Genomic DNA, 19,182 nt, shown 5'->3' with positions numbered 1-19,182 from the left:
CCAGTTTTCACAGCACCATTTACTGAAGTCTTTTCTCCATTGTATTTTCTTGCTTCTTTTGTCATAGATAAGATGACCATAGGTGCGTGGGTTTATCTCTGGATTGTCTGTCCTTTTCCATTGGTCTATATTTTGTTTTTGAGCCAGTGTCTTGATTACTGTTGCTTTGTAGTATAGTCTGAAGTCAGGGAGCCTGATTCTTCTAGCTTCATTTTTGTTTCTCCAGATTGCTTTGTTTATTCAAGGTCTTTTCTGCTTCCATATAAATTGTAAAATTTTCTTTTCTAGTTCTATGGAAAATACCATTGTTAATTTGATAGGAATTGCATTGAATCTATAGCTTGCTTTGGGTAGTATATTCATTTACATTTACACAATATTGATTCTTCCAATCCAAGAACATGGGATATCTCCATCTGTTTGTATCTTTGATTTCTTTCATCAGTATCTTATACTTTTCTGCATACAGGCCTTTTGCCTCTGTCAGTCAGTTCAGTTGCTCAGTCGTGTCCAACTCTTTGTGACCCCATGGACTGCAGCACTCCAGGCCTCCCTGTCCATCACCAACTCCCAGAGTTTACTCAGACTCATGTTCATCGAGTCGGTGATGCCATCCTGCCATCTCATCCTCTGTTGTCTCCTCCTGCCTTCAATCTTTCCCAGCATTAGGGTCTTTTCTAATGAGTTGCTTCTTTTTATCAGTTGGCCAAAGTATTAGAGCTTCAGCTTTAGCATCAGTCCTTCCAATGAGTATTCCGGACTGATTTCCTTAGAATTGATTGGTTTGATCTCCTTGCAGTCCCAGGGACTCTCAAGAGTCTTCTCCAACGCCACAGTTCAGAAGCATCAATTCTTTAGCACTCAGCTTTCTTTATAGTCTCAACTCTCACATCCATACATGACTACTGGAAAAACCATAGCTTTGACTAGATGGGCCTTTATTGGCAAAGTAATGCCTCTGCTTTTTAATATGCTGCCTAGGTTTGTCATAGCTTTTCTTCTAAGGAGCATGTGTCTTTTAGTTCATGGCTGCAATCACCATCTGCAGTGATTTTGGAGCCCAAGAAAATAAAGTCTGTCACCGTTTCCATTGTTTCCCCATCTATTTTTCATGAAGTGATGGGAGCTGCCATGATCTTAGTTTTCTGAATGTTGAGCTTTAAGCCAACTTTTTCACTCTCCTCTTTCACTTTCATCAAGAGGCTTTTTAGTTCCTCTTCACTTTCTGCCATAAGGGTGGTGTCATCTGCGTATCTGAGGTTATTGCTGTTTCTCCTGGCAATCTTGATTCCAGCTTGTGCTTCATCCAGCCGGGCATTTCGCATGATGTACTTTGCGTATAAGTTAAATAAGCAGGGCCTTAGGGCCTTTGCCTCTGTACGTAGGATTTTTTTTTTTTTTTTTTTCGCCTGTGCTGGATCTTTGTTGCTGCCCACAGGCTTTCTCTAGTTGTGGTAAGCAGGTGCTGCTCTGTAGTTGCTATGAGTGGGCTTCTCATTGCAGTGGCTTCTCTTGTGGAGCATGGGCTCTAGGGCACAAGGGCTTCAGTAGTTGTGGCGCAGGCTACAAGTACTGATTCTTCAGCGTGTGGAATCTTCCCAGATCAGGGATCAAATCCATGTCCCCTGCATTGGCAGGTGGATTCTTAACCACTGGACCACCAAGGCTGTCCTGTAGCAAGGTTTATTCCTAGGTGTTTTATTGTTCTGTTGCAATGGTAGAGACACAGGATTGTGTTTTTCCTTTATAGGGACATTTTGAAGGAAAAATGGGAATATGATGATAGGAATGTGTAATGGAGGTTACACATGCACGGTTATTTATACATTCAGAAAACATTTTACGTACTATTTGATGAATACAGAAACATATGTATAATGTATATAAGATATAAACCAAAATAACTCCTGTGAACCCACCACCCAGGGCTAGAATATCATCAGTCATAATTCTTTTCCCATTCCCAGAGGTACCACCATCCTAACTATGTTCATCATCCCTTGCTTTTTGTGATAGTTTTACCATATGTATATAATTCACTAAAGTAATATTGTTTGTTTCTTGAGCTTAAAAAAGTAGTATTAGTCCTCTGAAACTGTTTTAATTCAGGATTTATCTTAGGAGATAAGTGTGAGGGTGGTGAGAGTTTGCAAACAGTAGGCCTAACAGTCTGGAGGCTGGTGGAGACTGGAATCTGAGGGACATGCTGATTAGGTCGGGTCCTGAAGACTGTGAGGAGTTTGCCAGGTGAAGAGAGTAGGAAATGTCCAGGTAAAGGGAACAGCCTGTGTGAAAGCTGTGGAGGAAGGATCCCCAAAGGAAAAAAATGCTTTAGGACTACAGAAGTCAGTGCAGCCCTGGGGACAGACTTTAGCCTTAGACACAATGAGTTTAAGTCCTGTAGGTTGTCTAGGTTGGCACATGTGGATGTGGTACCTAGGAGAGTGTTATGGACTGGAAATAGATTTGAGGTGATTGGCATAGAGTTTGATACCTCCAAAAAGTGTATTGGTGTGTCCATGTGAATGTATAGTCAGAAGAACTTAAGGTCAAACCCTGAGAAACACTGACTTTTAAAGGGATTGGGCAGAAGAAGAGGAACCCGTTAGGCGACTGAGTGTAAAGTCCCAGAAAGATAAAATAGTGGGAGAATGGTGTCATGGAAGTCAAAAGCAGAGACTATTTGAGAGGAAAAAGTGACCAGCTTTGTCTAGTAAGATAGGGTAGAAAAATATCTCTTGGAGTTAAGGTCTTATAGGCCATTGGTGACCTTGGGCAGAATCATTTCAGAAGATAGGAGGAGTGGGAGATAAGGGGGAAACAGACTACTTTTTCTAGAAGTTTGAAGGGGAGGAGATATGAGGTCAAAGGACATTTTGTTTTTAAGATAGGGGAGAGTTAAGCATGTCTTAAATCCTGGTGAGAAAGAGCTGGTAGAGGGAGAAGCTTGAGATAGAGAAAGATCAGGCAGGCCTGATACTGTCTGTGAAAGAGGGAAGCTTTGACCTTGGTAGGGAGGAGGAATGTTCTTCTCCCTCTTCTATCATCAGGAGCAAAGGGTGGTGTGGATTTTCAGTAACTAAATGAACTGAGTGAGAGCATGCTTTCTCTCCTGCCTCTGTCAGAGTCCAATGACTATTCCCAGACCAGATTCTTGGAAGCTGCATTGCAAGTCTTGCAGGCTGTGCCCTCAGATGGTTTTAGCCAGGGGTCCTCGCCTCCTTCCACAGTAGTTCCACAAGCCTGAACTTCTACCTGCAGCACTTGTGGCTCCTGGGTTTTACTGAAAGTCTTTTTAAATTTGGAGCATAAATTCTTGGCTACTTAGAGCTTTAATACTAGCCTCTTACATTGATAATCTTGAACATAATACCTCAGTTTTGGAATTATAAGCAAAATTGATGCCAAGTTAGGGAAAAAATTGAGTCCATCTTTGTCCTTTTCCTCTTCTTTGACTTAATGGTAGCTTTTAGCATCTTTCATGTTTAAGTTTCTCATTATCCTTTCTTTGATAATTAAAAATAATCAAAAATTTTTATTCAGCTGCAAAGAAATATGCAAATAAAGAATTGGAGCCTTTGTCCAACCCTGGCCTTGTGTTATTTAAGCATGGTGATGAAGTTCAGTTCTCCACGTTTCTTTTCTATCTTGCCATACATTGCCATATATATTCATTACATTCTTCTTCTTTAAAGTACATTGAGTTTCTAGAATTTAATTTATAATCTATACAGGTGGATCAGAATAAAAATATAAAAATTTCAGGGCAATTGTCCCCCCCATTAAACTGTGTTTTTGCTAGAAGGGAGTATTTTTCATTACTTTCCTACTAATGTATTCCATTAAGACTGCCTTCAACGTTTCTGCTCGTTTTCTCCTTGCTCTCTTGGCTAACTCTTATTTTGTTGAGGTTCACAGGCTATTGTAATTCCCTAGAGGGCTCAGGTGTATATACATGAGAACTTAGATGGGAGTTGTCAGTTAGCTCAGGAGCTGACACTGTGGACTTCTTCTGCCCCAGCCCAGTAGCCCAGTGCTGATTCCAGGCTGAAGTGATGGCACAGAGACTTCCTGTCATCCTTGTCCCTGGCTTTTTTTGGTGATTGGCTTGCCCTCTCTCTCATGTCTTCTTGGCTCATGTTTTCCCTTCTCTTGTACTGTTCCATGCAGGAAGCTGTTGACTCTGGGCTGATCCACATGCTATACTCAAACAGGTTGGGTTAGGGAGCCATATTGCCCATCTATTACAAATAAAGGCCCTGGAATCAGGAAGGTCCTACAGATGTCATGGTTGTGTGACTTGAAACCACTCAGCCTCAATTTGCTCATCTGTAAAATAGGGGTGCCAATATACAGACCTCAAAGAGCTATTAATGAGGATTGGTAACGTGAATGCAAGAACTTAGCACTGCATCTGACATACATTATTAGTCATCATTATTGCTGTCATTTTTGTTGTTATCAACATTATTTTACTTTACTGATACTACTGTTCCTTTTTCTCCTGTGACCACTACTCTTAGAAGGTCTGTTTAGTTCCCAAGGAGGCTGATGTAAAAATTGATATGGGAATTAGATGCAGTAAGCAGGATTGATCAGAGATTACAAAAGAAGTGTGAGCTATGGTTGGAAAGATGGAGCCCTGTAGGACAGTGGTTGAATCTAGACTTGAGAGTTACGTTAGTACTGGGATCAGGTCAGTTTGTGGTGCCTTCTTAAGGCACTGCAGCCTAGGGAATAGTTAGGTATGCTTGCTTGGCATGATCTTTCATGAGCTAAAGGTTCTGAGTCTTGTGGTTGACCAAGGCCAGCTACTTGCTTTGGCACTGTCCTGTCCCTGGAGATTTGTGGAACCTCGTGCAAAGCCTCAAAAATGAAAGCCATTGTACAAAACCTAATAATTTAATATGGAGCACATCTTCTGTTCTAGATGCATCTGAATGAGATGGAGTCAAACTACAGTGCTCTAAATATATTATGATACTTACGTGGGCATTTTTGACTGTGTTTATAAAAATATCCCATAACATCTCCAAGCAGTCCTGAATCCTTGTTTCTTCTCTTTTTAGGAAGCATTTATTCGAAGCATTTTGTCAAAGCCTTTCAAAATCCCCATTCCAAATTATCAAGGTAAAAGTGGAGACTCTTCTGTTTCTTAAATTAGTCATGTGTGAATATGCCCAAATAGATCAAAACACCTACTTTTGTAAGTACAAGCTTACCTTGGAATTAAAGATGCCAATCCAGTGATGACTATGTGTGGGATGACTCTCCCGGGGCCTGCATGAGGTCTGTGTTTGATAAGTTCAGCAAGGGCTACTAAGACTAAGTGCCCCTCATCTTGGTGGGGATGTGCCAGTGTGCAGGAGGTTTCTGGTGGGCCAGGGTGGCTGATGGACCCAGGTTCCGTTCAGTCCAAGTGAGTCCAGTAGCATTTCCTTTATAAGGTTGACTCTGTTGGAGGTCTAGGTTCTGCAGGTTTCCCCCTCTGTACAAAGAACAGAGCATTGTGCTAACTCGGGCTGCCGGGAGGAGGCAAACTCTTGAGCTTGCAGTCTTGAAAGGCCCCGTTAGGGTTTCAGACCTTTCCAGGATTGTTTTGATTTAAGATGAAAGAGACCTGGCCCCGCCAGAAGTTTGTAGTTGAGTGGGAGAAGTAATATCTGAGGCAGACTGGTTAATGGTTAGGCAGAGGTGCCCAAATTGCATCTGGAGAGGTACTGGGGAGAGGGGTCATGTGGAAGCTTAGGAAAGTTATGTGAAGGATAGGCATTTAATCTGGGCAGGCTGGAGCTCCTCAGCTTAGAGGCTTAAGTGACAAATTGTTGGTTTCTAGGTCCTCTGGGCTCTCGGGCATTGGGCCTCAAACGGGCTGGGGTCCGCCGAGCCCTCCATGACCCCCTGGAAGAAGGTGCCTTGGTTTTGTATGAGCCTCCCCCACTGAGCGCCCATGACCAGCTGAAGTTTGACAAGTACGTGCATTGGTGTTTCTGTGTCCTCTGTAAGTGCACAGAGCCTGGAGGGCAGAGAGCATTTTGGTGTGGTTTCACTCTGGGACCTGCATGTGTTTTCAGAGTGCTGTCATGACGATGGTACCATCCAGAGAGTGAGTAGCTGGGGAGGAGAGTGCCTGGGGAAGAGTGTGTAGATATGTCCAGTTGGTGGGTTTCCTCATCCTTTCCCACCAGGCTCACTCAGAGGAGCAGGGGATGTTGAGGTGATGACATAGGAAACCCATCCCCATCTCCTCGCTTTTTCACCCTGGAGAGGAATTTGCTATGGTTTGATTGCATGGGCCAGAGAGGTCCTCTCTTAGGCAACTGCCTCTGGAACAACAGGACAGAGCTTTCTGAGGGTGTGGCCTTGCCGTGTCTGAGCTCTGTTTTCTGTGTTGTGTTTTCTCAGGGAAAAACTTCCTGTCCATGTGGTTGTTGATCCTATTCTGAGTAAGGTCTTGAGGCCTCATCAGAGAGAGGTAAATGGGGGTGAGGGTGAGGTTTGGGCTGGGGCAGTGGCTGGGCCTGAGAGGCTGTCATCCCCAGGGCAGCAGCAGTGGGGTGCCAAAGGGGGCTGAGTGCTGTTACTATTCCACAGGGAGTAAAGTTCCTGTGGGAGTGCGTCACCAGTCGGCGCATCCCTGGGAGCCATGGCTGCATCATGGCTGATGAGATGGGCCTGGGCAAGACGCTACAGTGCATCACACTGATGTGGACGCTTCTGCGCCAGAGTCCAGACTGCAAGCCAGAGATCGACAAGGCAGTGGTGGTGTCGCCCTCCAGCCTAGTGAGGAACTGGTACAATGAAGTTGGGAAATGGCTTGGAGGGAGGATCCAACCTCTGGCCATCGATGGAGGCTCTAAGGACGAGATAGACCAAAAGCTGGGTAGGAGCCTTAACAAACATGACTGCACTCCTCCATACAACCTGCTCCTTTCTTAAGTGTATCCTCACTGATAACCAGGGAAGGGAGTGGGTAGAAAATAAGAGAATTCGCATGAAAAAGAGTTGAGTTGTTTCCAGGCTAAATTACAGAATCATCAAACTGGTTTTTTCTTTAGCATATTCTCAGACTTGCTCTCCTGACACCTTTTCTGTCATAGAAGGATTTATGAACCAGCGTGGTGCCAGAGTGCCTTCTCCCATCCTCATCATTTCCTATGAGACTTTCCGCCTTCACGTTGGAGTCCTCCAGAAAGGGAGTGTTGGACTGGTCATATGTGATGAGGTACTTGACGTACTGCTGTTTGGGTGGTGGGAGAAAAGTCTGTCAGCGTCTTGTCACTGAAAAGTGCCGTCCAAGGGCTGTGCTAGTTACTGGGAGATGCTGAGGACAGAACATACGCCTCAGAGTCAGCAGATGAGAGGGAGAGCCCAGGGTACCAATCTGCCAAAAGAGGGGTTGAGTAGTGCTTGGGATGCCAAGGAGAGTGCGGTGCTGGGGCTCACCAGTTTTGTTCTACAGTTTTGTTCTCTACAGTTTTCCTAGACCGAAGGACTTTGAAGGCTGGGAGAGATGTGGATGGGTGGAGAGACACGGCACAGGGTTTAGGGGAACAGGTTCTAGGGTCAGAGAGATCTTTATTCAAATCCTGGCTGTCTGCTGCATACCAGTAATATGACCTTGGACAAATTACTTAACTACCCAAGCCTCTCTGTGTCAGTAAAATGGGGTGATAATATCTGCCTCATGGGATTATTGTGAGGATTAAATGAAGGAAAGCTTTTATCACAGTGCCTGGTATGTCATAACACCTTGGTAAATGTCAGCTCTGATTTTTGTGTAGGCTGAGAGGGCTCCCGTGAACAGGTGCACAGCGATAGGGAAGTCCGATGCGGATAGTCCATACACATTGTGAGCCTGTGTTGACTCTCTGGGACTGAGGGAAATATAGCAGTTGTTGCTTTCTGGCCTTTTCCAGCACTGTGCATGAAGGGTGGTAGGGATGTTACTACTTAGAAAGGAGTGAGGGTGGCTGGGAGCTTCCTGGTATAAAGAATTTTCCAGGTCTTCAGGGGCTTGCCTGCCCTGAGCCTGCTGACCTTGTTTACATCTTGGGGAAAGTCAGAGCATTCCCTGGGGCTTTAGTGGAGGGGTGGCTGGAAGACTTGGCCCCATCTTTCAACTGATGGCAGGCTTGACTGCTTTAGGGACTACAGATTACCCTAGTATCTGAGGGTCTTTTGGGAGGGGATGAAGAAAAGCTTACTTAGGGTAACCATGCTTGCTAGCCCTGAGCTGTTTCCCAGTTGAACTTTTGTTCATATGAAGTCATTATCTGGCATGCCTGCCAACTTCTGATACCCTGATGGGCCATTCCTTGGTAGGAGTAAGGGATTTAGCAGATTGAGGTGGGGTGTGCACGTGACCACTGCACAGCGCCCTGGCATTTGCTTCATCATGGAAAGGGACTGTGCCAGTAGCCTGGTCTAGAGGCCAAGATGTTGGGGAGGGGAAGGGAAGGCAGGCTGATGGCATCTGAGCCCTTGAGGACTGAGGGCATCTAGATTTTCTTTTGCTCTATAGTGTTTCATTTTTTTCCTCATTCTCTCCTGTTTTCTGAGCTGACTGGCACCGGGTTCCAAGCTGCCTCTTTGTTCACTGCAGCATCCTGGCCTTCCCTTATACTCATCTACCTTTTTTTAAAAAATTTATTTATTTGGCTGTGCTGGGTCTTAGTTGCAGCACATGGGATCTTCATTGTGGCTCTTAGTTGGGGGATGTGAAATCTAGTTCCCTGACCAGGGATTCAATCTGGGCCTTCTGCATTGGGAGTGCAGAGTCTTAACCACTAGACCACCTTGGAAGCCCCTCATCTACCTTTTATTTATCAGAGTAAGAGAGTGAAAGTCATGTCCTACTCTTTGTGACCCCATGGACTGTAGCCCACTAGGCTCCTCTGTCCATGAAATTCTCCAAGCAAGAATACTGTAGTGTCTTGCTATTCCCTATTGTGTTGATTGTCAGAGACCTGAGGAAGCCAGCGTCCTGAAGAGGTGGTCAGCCTACTCTAGGAGGAGTTTGTCCTGTTCAGATCCTGGAAAGTCTTTTCCCCAAGCTTTCATGTTCCCAGCTTCCTCCCGGCTGATGCTTTTCTCTGAAACACACAGAAATAATAAAAGATAATAGCATGATAACTGTGTACAAAATCTTGATCCACATAGTAATCTGAGTTAGGCAGAGCAAGTGAGAACACTTGGGATCAGTGTTGGCTTCGCTGCTTATAAGCAGTCTGATGAGACTGCTCTCAGACTATAGAGTAGATGGTACATTGTCTACCTGAAAGGGACATGATCCAGATCAAGAAAGAGGGTATATGGAACCATTTTGTAAGGTGTTATAAATGGGAGGGACTGACATCATCTTCACCTCAGTTTTAGAGGTTAGGAAACTGAAGCTTAGGGGAGTGCTGGGACTGGAATCCAGGTCTGAGATTTTAAGGCCTGGCTCTTCTCCACTCCTGCCTCTTGGCTTGGCTATGGAAGGACTATCTGTCCCTGTACGCTTCACCCAGTTCCATGTACGTTTCTTTACAAGTTCTAGAACACAAAGCCAGTCAGATGCTGGGGAAATGTGTTAAATATAAGAATCTATTCATGGGGCTCATGAGAGAAAAGTGGTGGTATTTAATCTTGGTATCATTTTTTTGCTTTTAAAAGGGTAAGCTGAGAATTCTGCCAGAATAGAAATTCAGCCAGAACTTTGACAACTTTTTATCTAGCAGAATATTTGATTTGCTGAGATTCCGGGGTTTGGGTTTTAAATTTGTGGCCAGTGGTGTCAGGAGCTGGGTCTGGAGTCAGAGTGGCTCCATAGGAACTGGGGTTGGACTTCTCTTCCACAGAGACCCACAAAGGTAGTATATCAGCTCAGTTCATTAAATTGAGTTATTAAGTACCTGTTAGACGGAGTCAGGCCGTGGGGAATCCATGATTGCCTGCCCTCAGGGGGCTTCCGTTTAGAGGGTTCCAGTTGTTGATGTGCATTTCCCCAGGGCCTTTTGGGTAATTTCTTCACAGGTTTAAAGTTTCTTTTCCCTCTTCAGCTCAGAAGTCTCAGCCTTTTGTTTCAGGACTGGTGCTTGAGCTTTCAGTCACTTTAAAACTTAATTTTGTTTAGGATGTCTTTAAGTTTTTTTTGAGATACAATTGACATAAAATGTTTTTGTTTTAGGTATACAACATTCAGTCATTTTGTTAAATAAAATTCTGTGTCTAATTCTTCAATAACAATGTTGGTTATTCATTTCATTCTTCAGCAAACATTCATTGAGTAGAGAACTCTGTCTTGTGCATTAAGTTAAAAAGCAAATCTGACATGGTCTCTGCTTTAAAGTTTCTGCCTTGGTGAGATAAAGTCCCGGACGGGAGGGCTGGGGGTGGTGGCGGTGATATAGGGATTGAGAAGGGATGCAGAGAGAGGCTCTTTCTTTAGATCTGAACTGGATGGCTTCTCAGGAAAGAGGGGAGGAGGAACCTGGACTAAGTTTCCGTACCACTGACAGTCCAGACACAGCCAGGAGTCTAATACAGAAGGCATCTGACTCAGGAGGTTCTAGGATGGTTGGGCTGGTGGGGGAGGGAGAATTCCCTGAAAGCCTGGGTCTCTAACATGTCCAGATGATCCCTGAAGAGGATAGGCAGGCTGCTGTGACTTTGGAGATGGGGGCAGAGGAAGAAACAAGGAATCCTTGTTTTATGGATGTTGCATTGATCTAGAAGCTGAAGGTCTGTCCTTGGGCCTGGCCCGTTTCTCCCCAAGAGAGTAGATAAACTCTCACTCTTGGTGCCCCTGCCCAGTTCCCAAGGCCTCAGGACCTGTAATGCTTTTGATTCCTCTTTTCCTGTCTACACAAGACTTTGCTGCTGTTAGGGAGGCCACCTTGTGCCCAGGCCTCAGTGAGAATTAATTTCCTTGCAGGGACACAGGCTCAAGAACTCTGAGAATCAGACTTATCAGGCCCTGGACAGCTTGAACACCAGCCGACGGGTGCTCATCTCCGGGACCCCCATCCAGAATGATCTCCTTGAGTATTTCAGCTTGGTACACTTTGTCAACTCGGGAATCCTGGGTAAGAATTTGGCCTTTTCTGCTGCGCTGGAGAGGAGCCTTGATTTAACCTTGCGAGTCTAACACTAGCTGAGGAGAGAGGAGACCACGGTTAAATGTGAGTTACTAGACGCTTTTTTAGGAAGACTTCTCTTGTCAAGGACTACCAGAACCGTGGGGAGACCTTGGCTCTGCTGGGCATTTTAGCAGGCCCACCCTGGCCCTTTTTCCCACTGTAGAGGTGGCAGGGGCTGTGCAGGGCATGGTCTCCGTGAGCTAGAGATGGAACTACTACCCCCAGGCATTTTTGCTCATCACATCCTAGCAGCCTCAGAAGAGCTCTTGCCTCAGAGAAGACTGTCTTGGGCGGTTTTGTTTTTAACCGTTATTTAGTGCACAACTTAGTGTCATTAAATATGTTCACATTGTTGTGCAACCATCACCACCATCTACCTCCAGAACTTTTTCATCTTGCAACACTGGAACTCTTCCCATTAAGCAGCAACTCCTCACTGCCCCCCAGCCCCTAAAAATCATAGGTTGGGCAGTTCTTATACATAGATATCTGTGGAAGGATTTGTTAGTGCCCATTTTTGAGCTTCATGTAAAAAGAATCATATAATATATTTTCCTTTGCATCTGGATTGTTTTGTTCAATATAATGTTTGAGAGTAATTCATGTTGTTGTCTATGGCAGTTTGTTTTTCATTTTAGTATACTATTCCATTTTTTAAAATATACCAGAATTGATCAGTTCTACTGTTGATAGACAATTGAGTTTCCATTTTTTATTATTTTGAATAATCATCCCATGAACATTCTTGTACCTTACCTGAGAATAGTATGCATTTCTCTGTCATAAAAATGGAATTGCTGGGTCATGTGTTATGTATGAGTTTAGCCCTAGTAAATAATCCAGTTTTCCAGAGTGATTGTACCAGCAGTATATGAGAATTTCAGTGTTTCTACATCAGGGGCCAGCAGCTTTTTTCTTAAAAGGCTAGATGGTAAGTATTGCAGGCTCGAAGGCCGTAATGTCTCTGTCACAGGTACTCAGCTCTGCTGCTGTACCGTGAAAGCATCCATAACATGTAAACGCACGAGCACAGACGCGTTCTAATAGAGCTTTACAGAAACAGGTGACTGGTCCATGGCTGTAGTTTGCTGACATCTGCTTTTTTTCACCAGTATTTATCTTTAGAAGACATTAAATTTTTTTTTTTTGTCATTCTGCTGGGTGCTTAGTGATATTTCTTTGCATTTATTTAATTTTGAGTAAAAGTGGAACCCCTTTTTATATACTCATTGGCCATTTGGAGATCCACTTTTGTGAGGTACCTGATCTTTTAAATTCCTGACTAAAACAAAATCCTATACTCATTAACGGTCACTCCCAACCCCACTTACCCCAGCCCCTATCAACTACCAGTCTATTTTCTGTCTCTGTGTACTTGCCTGTTCTGGATATTTCCTGTAAATGGAATCATATGAGACCTTTTGTGTTTGGCTTTTCATACTTAGCATAATGTTTTCGAGGTTCATCAGTATTGTAGCATATATCAATACAGATTTTCCGCAGCTTATGATGGGGTTCTGTGCCACTAAACCCATTAAAAGTTGAAAATGTCTTAAGTCAAAAATGCATTTAAGGGATGTCCTTGGTGGTCCAGTGGTTAAGACTGCATTTCCACTGCAGGGGATGTAGGTTCAACCCCTGGTTGGGGAGCTAAGATCATGCACGCCATGCAGTGCAGCCAAAAAAATAAATAAAAAATAAAATGGTATGCAGCATAAAAAATCATATACCTTAAAAAAATGCATTTAATGCCAACCATTAAAACTTAGCCTAGCCTACCTGCAATGTGCTCAGAACACTTAAGTTAGCCAACAATTAGGTAAAAGCAGTTCACACAGTCTATTTTATAATGAAGTATTGAGTATCTCATGTAATTCATCGAATACTCTACTGAAAGTGAAAACCAGAATGTATGGGCATAGAATGGTTATATCAGTTTTTAACTCTTGTGATCACTGCAGCTCACAGGGCTCTAGGGCATGGGCTCAGTAGTTAAGACCCACAGGCTTAATTGCCCTGCAGCTTGTGGAATCTTCCAGACCAGGGGTTGAACCTGTGTCCCCTGCATTGGGACTGTGGGGTCTTAACCACTGGATGACCAGGGAAGTCCCTGGTCCATTTACATTTAATGTAATTAGGCATGTATTTGAGTTTTGATCTATTTGCTATCTTAATATTTGGCTTTTCAAGTCTTTACTGCTTTGGTAGCTCTCTGATCTATTCAAACAGAAATTGCCTATAATTTGTTCAGCATTGTTGTTCTTGGCGGGAAAGTTGGTCTGTGATAACATAGTCTGCCATTCCTGGCAGTGGAAAAGTCATTACTTTCTGCATTCTTTAATGCCTTTTCTCCTGTGCTTAGGAACCGCCCAGGAGTTCAAGAAGCATTTTGAATTGCCAATTCTGAAGGGTCGAGATGCAGCTGCCAGTGAGGAAGATAGGCGTGTAGGAGAGGAGCGCCTGCGGGAGCTCACCAGCATTGTGAATAGGTAATGAGGGTGGGGGTGGCAGTAGCATCTCTTATGGGGTCCCCCCACTTTAGGTCATCAGAATCGCCTCCTTAGCCATCCAAGGCCAGTCCTTTGGGACCTTGGCCTTTGGGGGTGGGATTCTATGAAGAGAGTGGGATGGTGCCCTGATAATAATAGCCACTGAGTAAATGAAGGGGTCTGGCAGGCTGATTTCCTGCTTTCTTCCTGGCCTTGGCCCCTGTGGTCTGGTTTGGTGCCACTTAGCATCCTGCTGAGGAGGTTTTGGTATCCCTTGGAGCATTGTTAGTACTTTAGAAGCTTCCTTTGTCTGTCTCAGATCTAAAGCACCAAGCTTCTCTTCCTACATCCCATAGCTTTCTGTGACAGGTAGTAGTAGATCTGAAGGATGGGTGGTGGTGCCTCGCCAGCTGATGGGGCTTTTTCGATGGGGGCCACATTGCTCAAGGGGCAGGTATATTCTGCACTCCTCTGTTGTAGTTATATATACTTGATGATTTTTATATCCTGAAGAGTCTTGCTTTTGCCAACTGCCACCTCCCTCTCAGGTTAAGATAACAGGAAAGAGAGTCCATGTGCTCTTAGGAGCTGCTGCTCAGGTGCCTGATCTCTGTCCTTCCTGGTCTGCCAGGTCGTAGGGGCAGAATTTAATTGAACCTCGGGCCATTTGGCAGCAGGCGTTTGGGCAAATACAAGGAGAAACTCCCATGAAGACTCAATGGTTTACAGCTTCATTTCCGTCAGAGCACCAGGCTTAGTAGAAGACCTCTGCCTTCCTTTGAAGATAAGCTAACATTCTGAAGGAGTAGAGAAAGAGTTGTCCGTCAAGCTAGACCCTAAGAAAGCGTCTCTGTTCCCATGGCTGAGACCCTGATATAGACATCTTTGCCATAGAGCTGATTGAGTGTCTGACATTTGATACTACAAAGAGCCTTGGTCCTTCGGGTGTCAGCTTTTATTCCGGTAGTTAGTGTGGCAATTTTATCAGCCTCTTGCCTTTTTATCTTGTTCTTCCAGGTGCCTGATACGGAGGACATCTGATATCCTTTCTAAATATCTGCCTGTGAAGATCGAGCAGGTGGTTTGTTGTAGGTACTGAACAACTGAGGGGTGTGGAGTGAGTGGGTAAAAGCTCAGCCCCTGAGGTATTGTTGGGCTCTCAAGGTGTCCTCAGAAGGCAGAAGTGTGGTCCTGCAATTCCTGCTGACCCAGCTACCCTTCTTTTTGTTGTTTTTTAAAGGCTGACACCCCTTCAGATTGAATTATACAAGAGGTTTTTGAGACAGGCCAAGCCAGCAGAAGAGTTGCGTGAGGGCAAGATGAGTGTGTCTTCTCTTTCTTCCATCACCTCACTGAAGAAACTGTGTAATCGTGAGTTAGATCCATGCCCTGGGGTCCTCTGTCAAAGTGAGCAAGGAAGGTAGTTCAGCCACCTTTACTGAAACTTGTCTGTAGTCTTCACGGAGGCCACATGTGATTCTAACCCTTCCCAAGGCATAAGCTCATGCACTAGATCAGACCCTTTGTTTTGGAAAATTTAGCTTATCCTTGCTTGACCCGTGTTTGATACTTGGAGTATACAAGACTGTGCATGAGAGTGTGTGTGCACAAGTGTGCCTATAGAATGTTGGGTGGGGGAAAAATAACAAACTTTGCCCTCTCTGGTATAACTCCCCTCTTGTTGGGAAAACACAGAACACACTAGTGAGCAGAATTGTCTACTCATGATCCCAGGTGGCACTGCCCACACCCTGGGCTTTGGAAACAAGTCTGGTGCTGAGGAAGGTTAAGTTTCTAGAGGATGTTCTAATGAACACTGAAATGAAACTTCTAAACACAGTGTAGCTGGCATTTTGGAGGTTTTTTTTTTTTTTTTTTTCAGATCCAGCTTTAATCTATGACAAGTGTGTGGAAGAGGAAGATGGCTTTGAAGGTACCTTGGACATATTTCCCCCCGGTTATAACTCCAAGGCTCTAGAGCCTCAGCTGTCAGGTGAGTCCTTTCCTGCCAGTCTTTGGGCCCCTCTGGGAAGAGAGACAGGAGGTTGTCTCTTTGTGCTCAATCTATTCCATCTCAAGAGTAAGAATCCTGGCCACTGGGATAGCGCATTGGGGGCTGATAGTTGTTGATCTCCTAGGTAAGATGCTGGTCCTTGATTACATTCTGGCGGTGACCCGAAGCCGCAGCAGTGACAAAGTAGTGCTGGTGTCCAATTACACTCAGACATTGGACCTCTTTGAGAAACTCTGCCGAGCCCGAAGGTAGGGAAGAGCTGTCATAGGGATACCTCACCTACTGTATTCATAGGAAAAACAGGTGTTTGGATTGGTGGATGTGGGCCAAAATGCAGGCACAGGAAGGACTTTCCAGATGTTTGTTCCTTTTTTGCTCCGTGTCCAAACAGAATAGCCCCTGTTCCTTCAGGTACTCCACAGGACGGTCCTCGCCCCTTAGCTCCTTGCCAATCCCTTTGGGAATTTAGGGTTTCAGGTTATATATGAACAACCTTCAAGAGTGGTTGGTTCTATCTCTTCAGTAGCTCTGGCTCCAAGGATACTGTACTTACTTCTTTTTTTTTAATTGGAGGATAACTGTTTTACAATGTCATGTTAGTTTCTGCTGAACAACAATGTGAATCAACCATAAGTATACATTCCCTCTTAAACCTCCCTCTCCCTCATCTCACCCCTTTAGGTCATCATAGCACCGGGCTGAGCTCCCTGTGCTATAGAACAGCTTCCCACTAGCTATGTGTATATATGTCAGTCAGTTTGTCCAACCCTCCCCTTCTCCCACTGTGTTCTGTTTACTTCTTGATTTGATCTTTGGATCCCCCTTTAGGTACTTATATGTTCGCTTAGATGGCACGATGTCCATTAAGAAGCGAGCCAAGGTTGTGGAGCGCTTCAACAACCCATCGGTAAATGCACGACCACTGTCCCCATGCTACCAGTGCAATAACATGAGAACTAAGGGTTGTTAATTTGTAAGGGGCCTCTGCTTTGGGGCCTCTGCTTTTGGGCCTCTCTTTTTTTTTTCTGGTGGATGTGGTAGGGTTAGGCTAATTGGTTTATGAAGGCTGTGCTGGGAACTGAGCTTGCGGGCTAATAAATTGGCTGGTAGGCAGGCAAACTGGCAGTCCACACGTGAGAGAACAGTTGGTTGGTCTGAGTAAGATTCTTAATTTGGGGTATAAGCAGTTCTTTTTCTTCTTTTTCCAGAGTCCTGACTTTGTCTTCATGCTAAGCAGCAAAGCTGGGGGCTGTGGCCTCAATCTCATCGGGGCTAACCGACTGGTCATGTTTGACCCTGACTGGAACCCAGCCAATGATGAACAAGCCATGGCCCGGGTCTGGCGTGATGGTCAAAAGAAGACCTGCTATATCTATCGCCTACTGTCTGTAAGGATAGTGGTAATGTTCAGAGTAGTGGTGGGTCATGGAATAAGACCTTCAGGATCACCTTGGGTGTTTCTCATTGCCTCTGTGGCCCCTCTGCCTGTAGTGGTGAGCAAGGTATGGACGTAGCCTGGAGCCCTTCATTCTTCTGCTCTCTCCCCCCTCTCTACCCTGTTCCTCAGATCCTTTTTGCTGTGCTCTGGATGCCTGTAGATAATAAACTCCCCTATGCCTTCATGATTTTCACAGGACACTTGCTTTCTTTTAAACCTGATTTCTTCTGTGCTGCTTGCCTTGTAGTCTTCTCACATTCCATCTTGTGGGTCTAAGTGGTGGTATTGGCATTCTCCAGGTTCTCAGTGATCACTCAGACCATCTATCCTATAGTACCTCTTTTGAAGCTCATGTTGCCTTAACTACCCTCTTTTCTTCCTTGCTACAGTTATCTACCTTCTGCTGTTTACCTAATTCGTTAATAAGTTTGGACACCAGCTCAGTCTTCATTACTTCAACTCCAGCTATCTTCCTGGTTGACTTCAGGGGCCATGCAGTTTGCCAGCACTCTAGCCTTCATGTTTCCTTGACCTCTACATCTGTTTCAACCTAATGTCCTTAGTTACTACCTGCCCCAGTTCCTCCCAATCAGGCTTGACTTGCCTTACTATTCAGCCCGATCCTCCCTGTGCATCCTTTCTGCCACTCTTCCCCTAATACCTAGTCTTGGATCATTACAGCTGTTTGCAGCTTCTGCACCAGATAAAACCTGGCATTTTTAGATTGGCACTACCATAAGTTCACATTCTCCATTTTGAACTGGATTGTATCTCATTTCCTTCAATAGCCACTTCAAGTTTTTCCCTCAAGTTTCGTCCTAATCCTGTCTTTCCTTCTTTCTGCAGAGACTTTGTCTTCTACCTCACAGAGAAAATGTAGGCTACCAAACTTAAATTCTCTTGCCTACCTTCCTCTGTTCTGTCCGTCTCACATCTTCTCTTTTTTTTCCATTCTCAAACGAGAATCATTTCCTTCCTTTCTACTTGGGACTTACCATTCCAGCTCTGCTCTAGACCCTTTCCCCATTCTTTCCTTTCTTAGTTGATCAGTTTCTCCTTTACTTCCCTGATGTCTATGAGCATGGTCAAGTAGCTCTCACCTTAAAAATGTTTCTCAACCCTCTCTTACATTGTAGTGACTACCTAGGGTTATTTTCCATTCATTCACTGTCAGATTTTCCCAAAGCCTAGAGATTTAATTCATCTCATCTCCTACTCACTAAACTCACCAGTTTTGCCACTGAATCTGCTTTCAGGGTACTGTTGACTTCCTAATTACTAAAACAAGAGACTCTTGATTTTTCTTCTTTGTGTGTCTGACACTGTTTACTGGCTGCAGATTTTAAAATTCTATCATCTACTATATATTTCTACTTGAATGTCTTGAGTATACCCTTCTGAATTTTGTCACTTAATGACTGTTATCCACCCAACCCAAATATGAGTATCATCCTGTGGACCATTCTCTGCTTCCTAACCAGATTCCAATTATCATTGATTTTACTTTCTCAAAATGTCCCCCCCCCTTTTTTTTTTGAAAGGGCATGCATTTTATTTTTAAAAAATTAATTTAATTGGAGGCTAATTACTTTACAATATTGTGGTGGTTTTGCCATACATTGGCATGAATCAATGGCAGTTGATTCCATTGCGTGTACATGTGTCCCACCATCCTGTCCTTACTCTAATCTTCCTCACCATCCCATGCTAAAGTCAGTCATCTCCCACTTGGATTTTGAAGCAGCATCCTAATTCTTTACCTTTGGCCTTATCATAATCCATTCTTCACAACTACTTCCAGAATGAGCCTTCCAAAAATTCTAGTTTTGCTTTGCACTTTCAGGACAAGGCCAAGCTCTTTAGCCTAGCATCCAAGTTTCTACAGTATGGGACTTTCTCAGTCCCAGCTCTTTCCCTGCTCCTACCATTCTCTAGACAGGCCTCCAGTAGGCCAGGCTTATTGATTTTGTTATTATGTCTGGAATGGCTTCTCTTCTTTCTTTGTAAACCATCTATTCATTTTTCAAGATTCAGCTTAAAGATAATTTTTACTTTCAAGCTCTTCAACATTATTTCATGCTACTGTCCCTCCTGTGGGTCGCTGGGTATCCTATAGAA

The 19,182-nt window shown here is 44.3% G+C and overlaps 1 protein-coding gene across 4 annotated transcripts in view; it reads left to right on the top strand.

Annotated features, from left to right (window-relative positions):
• RAD54L (RAD54 like) overlaps positions 1-19,182 on the top strand; it is a 38,571-nt gene that overhangs the window by 6,077 nt on the left and 13,312 nt on the right. For 2 of the 4 annotated variants that reach the window (XR_011463725.1, XM_070368119.1), the window contains exons 4-16: positions 5,070-5,130; positions 5,837-5,972; positions 6,406-6,475; positions 6,595-6,883; positions 7,101-7,225; positions 10,919-11,069; positions 13,486-13,612; positions 14,630-14,704; positions 14,853-14,983; positions 15,495-15,605; positions 15,751-15,874; positions 16,455-16,533; positions 16,835-17,128. Coding sequence is in view for 3 of the 4 variants with exons in the window: in XM_070368119.1 (XP_070224220.1) it covers positions 5,070-5,130; positions 5,837-5,972; positions 6,406-6,475; positions 6,595-6,883; positions 7,101-7,225; positions 10,919-11,069; positions 13,486-13,612; positions 14,630-14,704; positions 14,853-14,983; positions 15,495-15,605; positions 15,751-15,874; positions 16,455-16,533; positions 16,835-17,128 (1,773 nt within the window). In the remaining variant the exon portion in view is untranslated. The remainder of the gene's footprint in view (positions 1-5,069; positions 5,131-5,836; positions 5,973-6,405; positions 6,476-6,594; positions 6,884-7,100; positions 7,226-10,918; positions 11,070-13,485; positions 13,613-14,629; positions 14,705-14,852; positions 14,984-15,494; positions 15,606-15,750; positions 15,875-16,454; positions 16,534-16,834; positions 17,129-19,182) is intronic. The other 2 variants (XM_070368120.1, XM_005894223.3) reach the window with 2 other exon arrangements.

Source organism: Bos mutus, chromosome 3, assembly GCF_027580195.1.
Source record: "Bos mutus isolate GX-2022 chromosome 3, NWIPB_WYAK_1.1, whole genome shotgun sequence".
NCBI lineage: Eukaryota > Metazoa > Chordata > Mammalia > Artiodactyla > Bovidae > Bos > Bos mutus.
The sequence above is the reverse complement of the archived record's forward strand: the minus strand, read 5'-3'. Positions and strand labels throughout refer to the sequence as shown.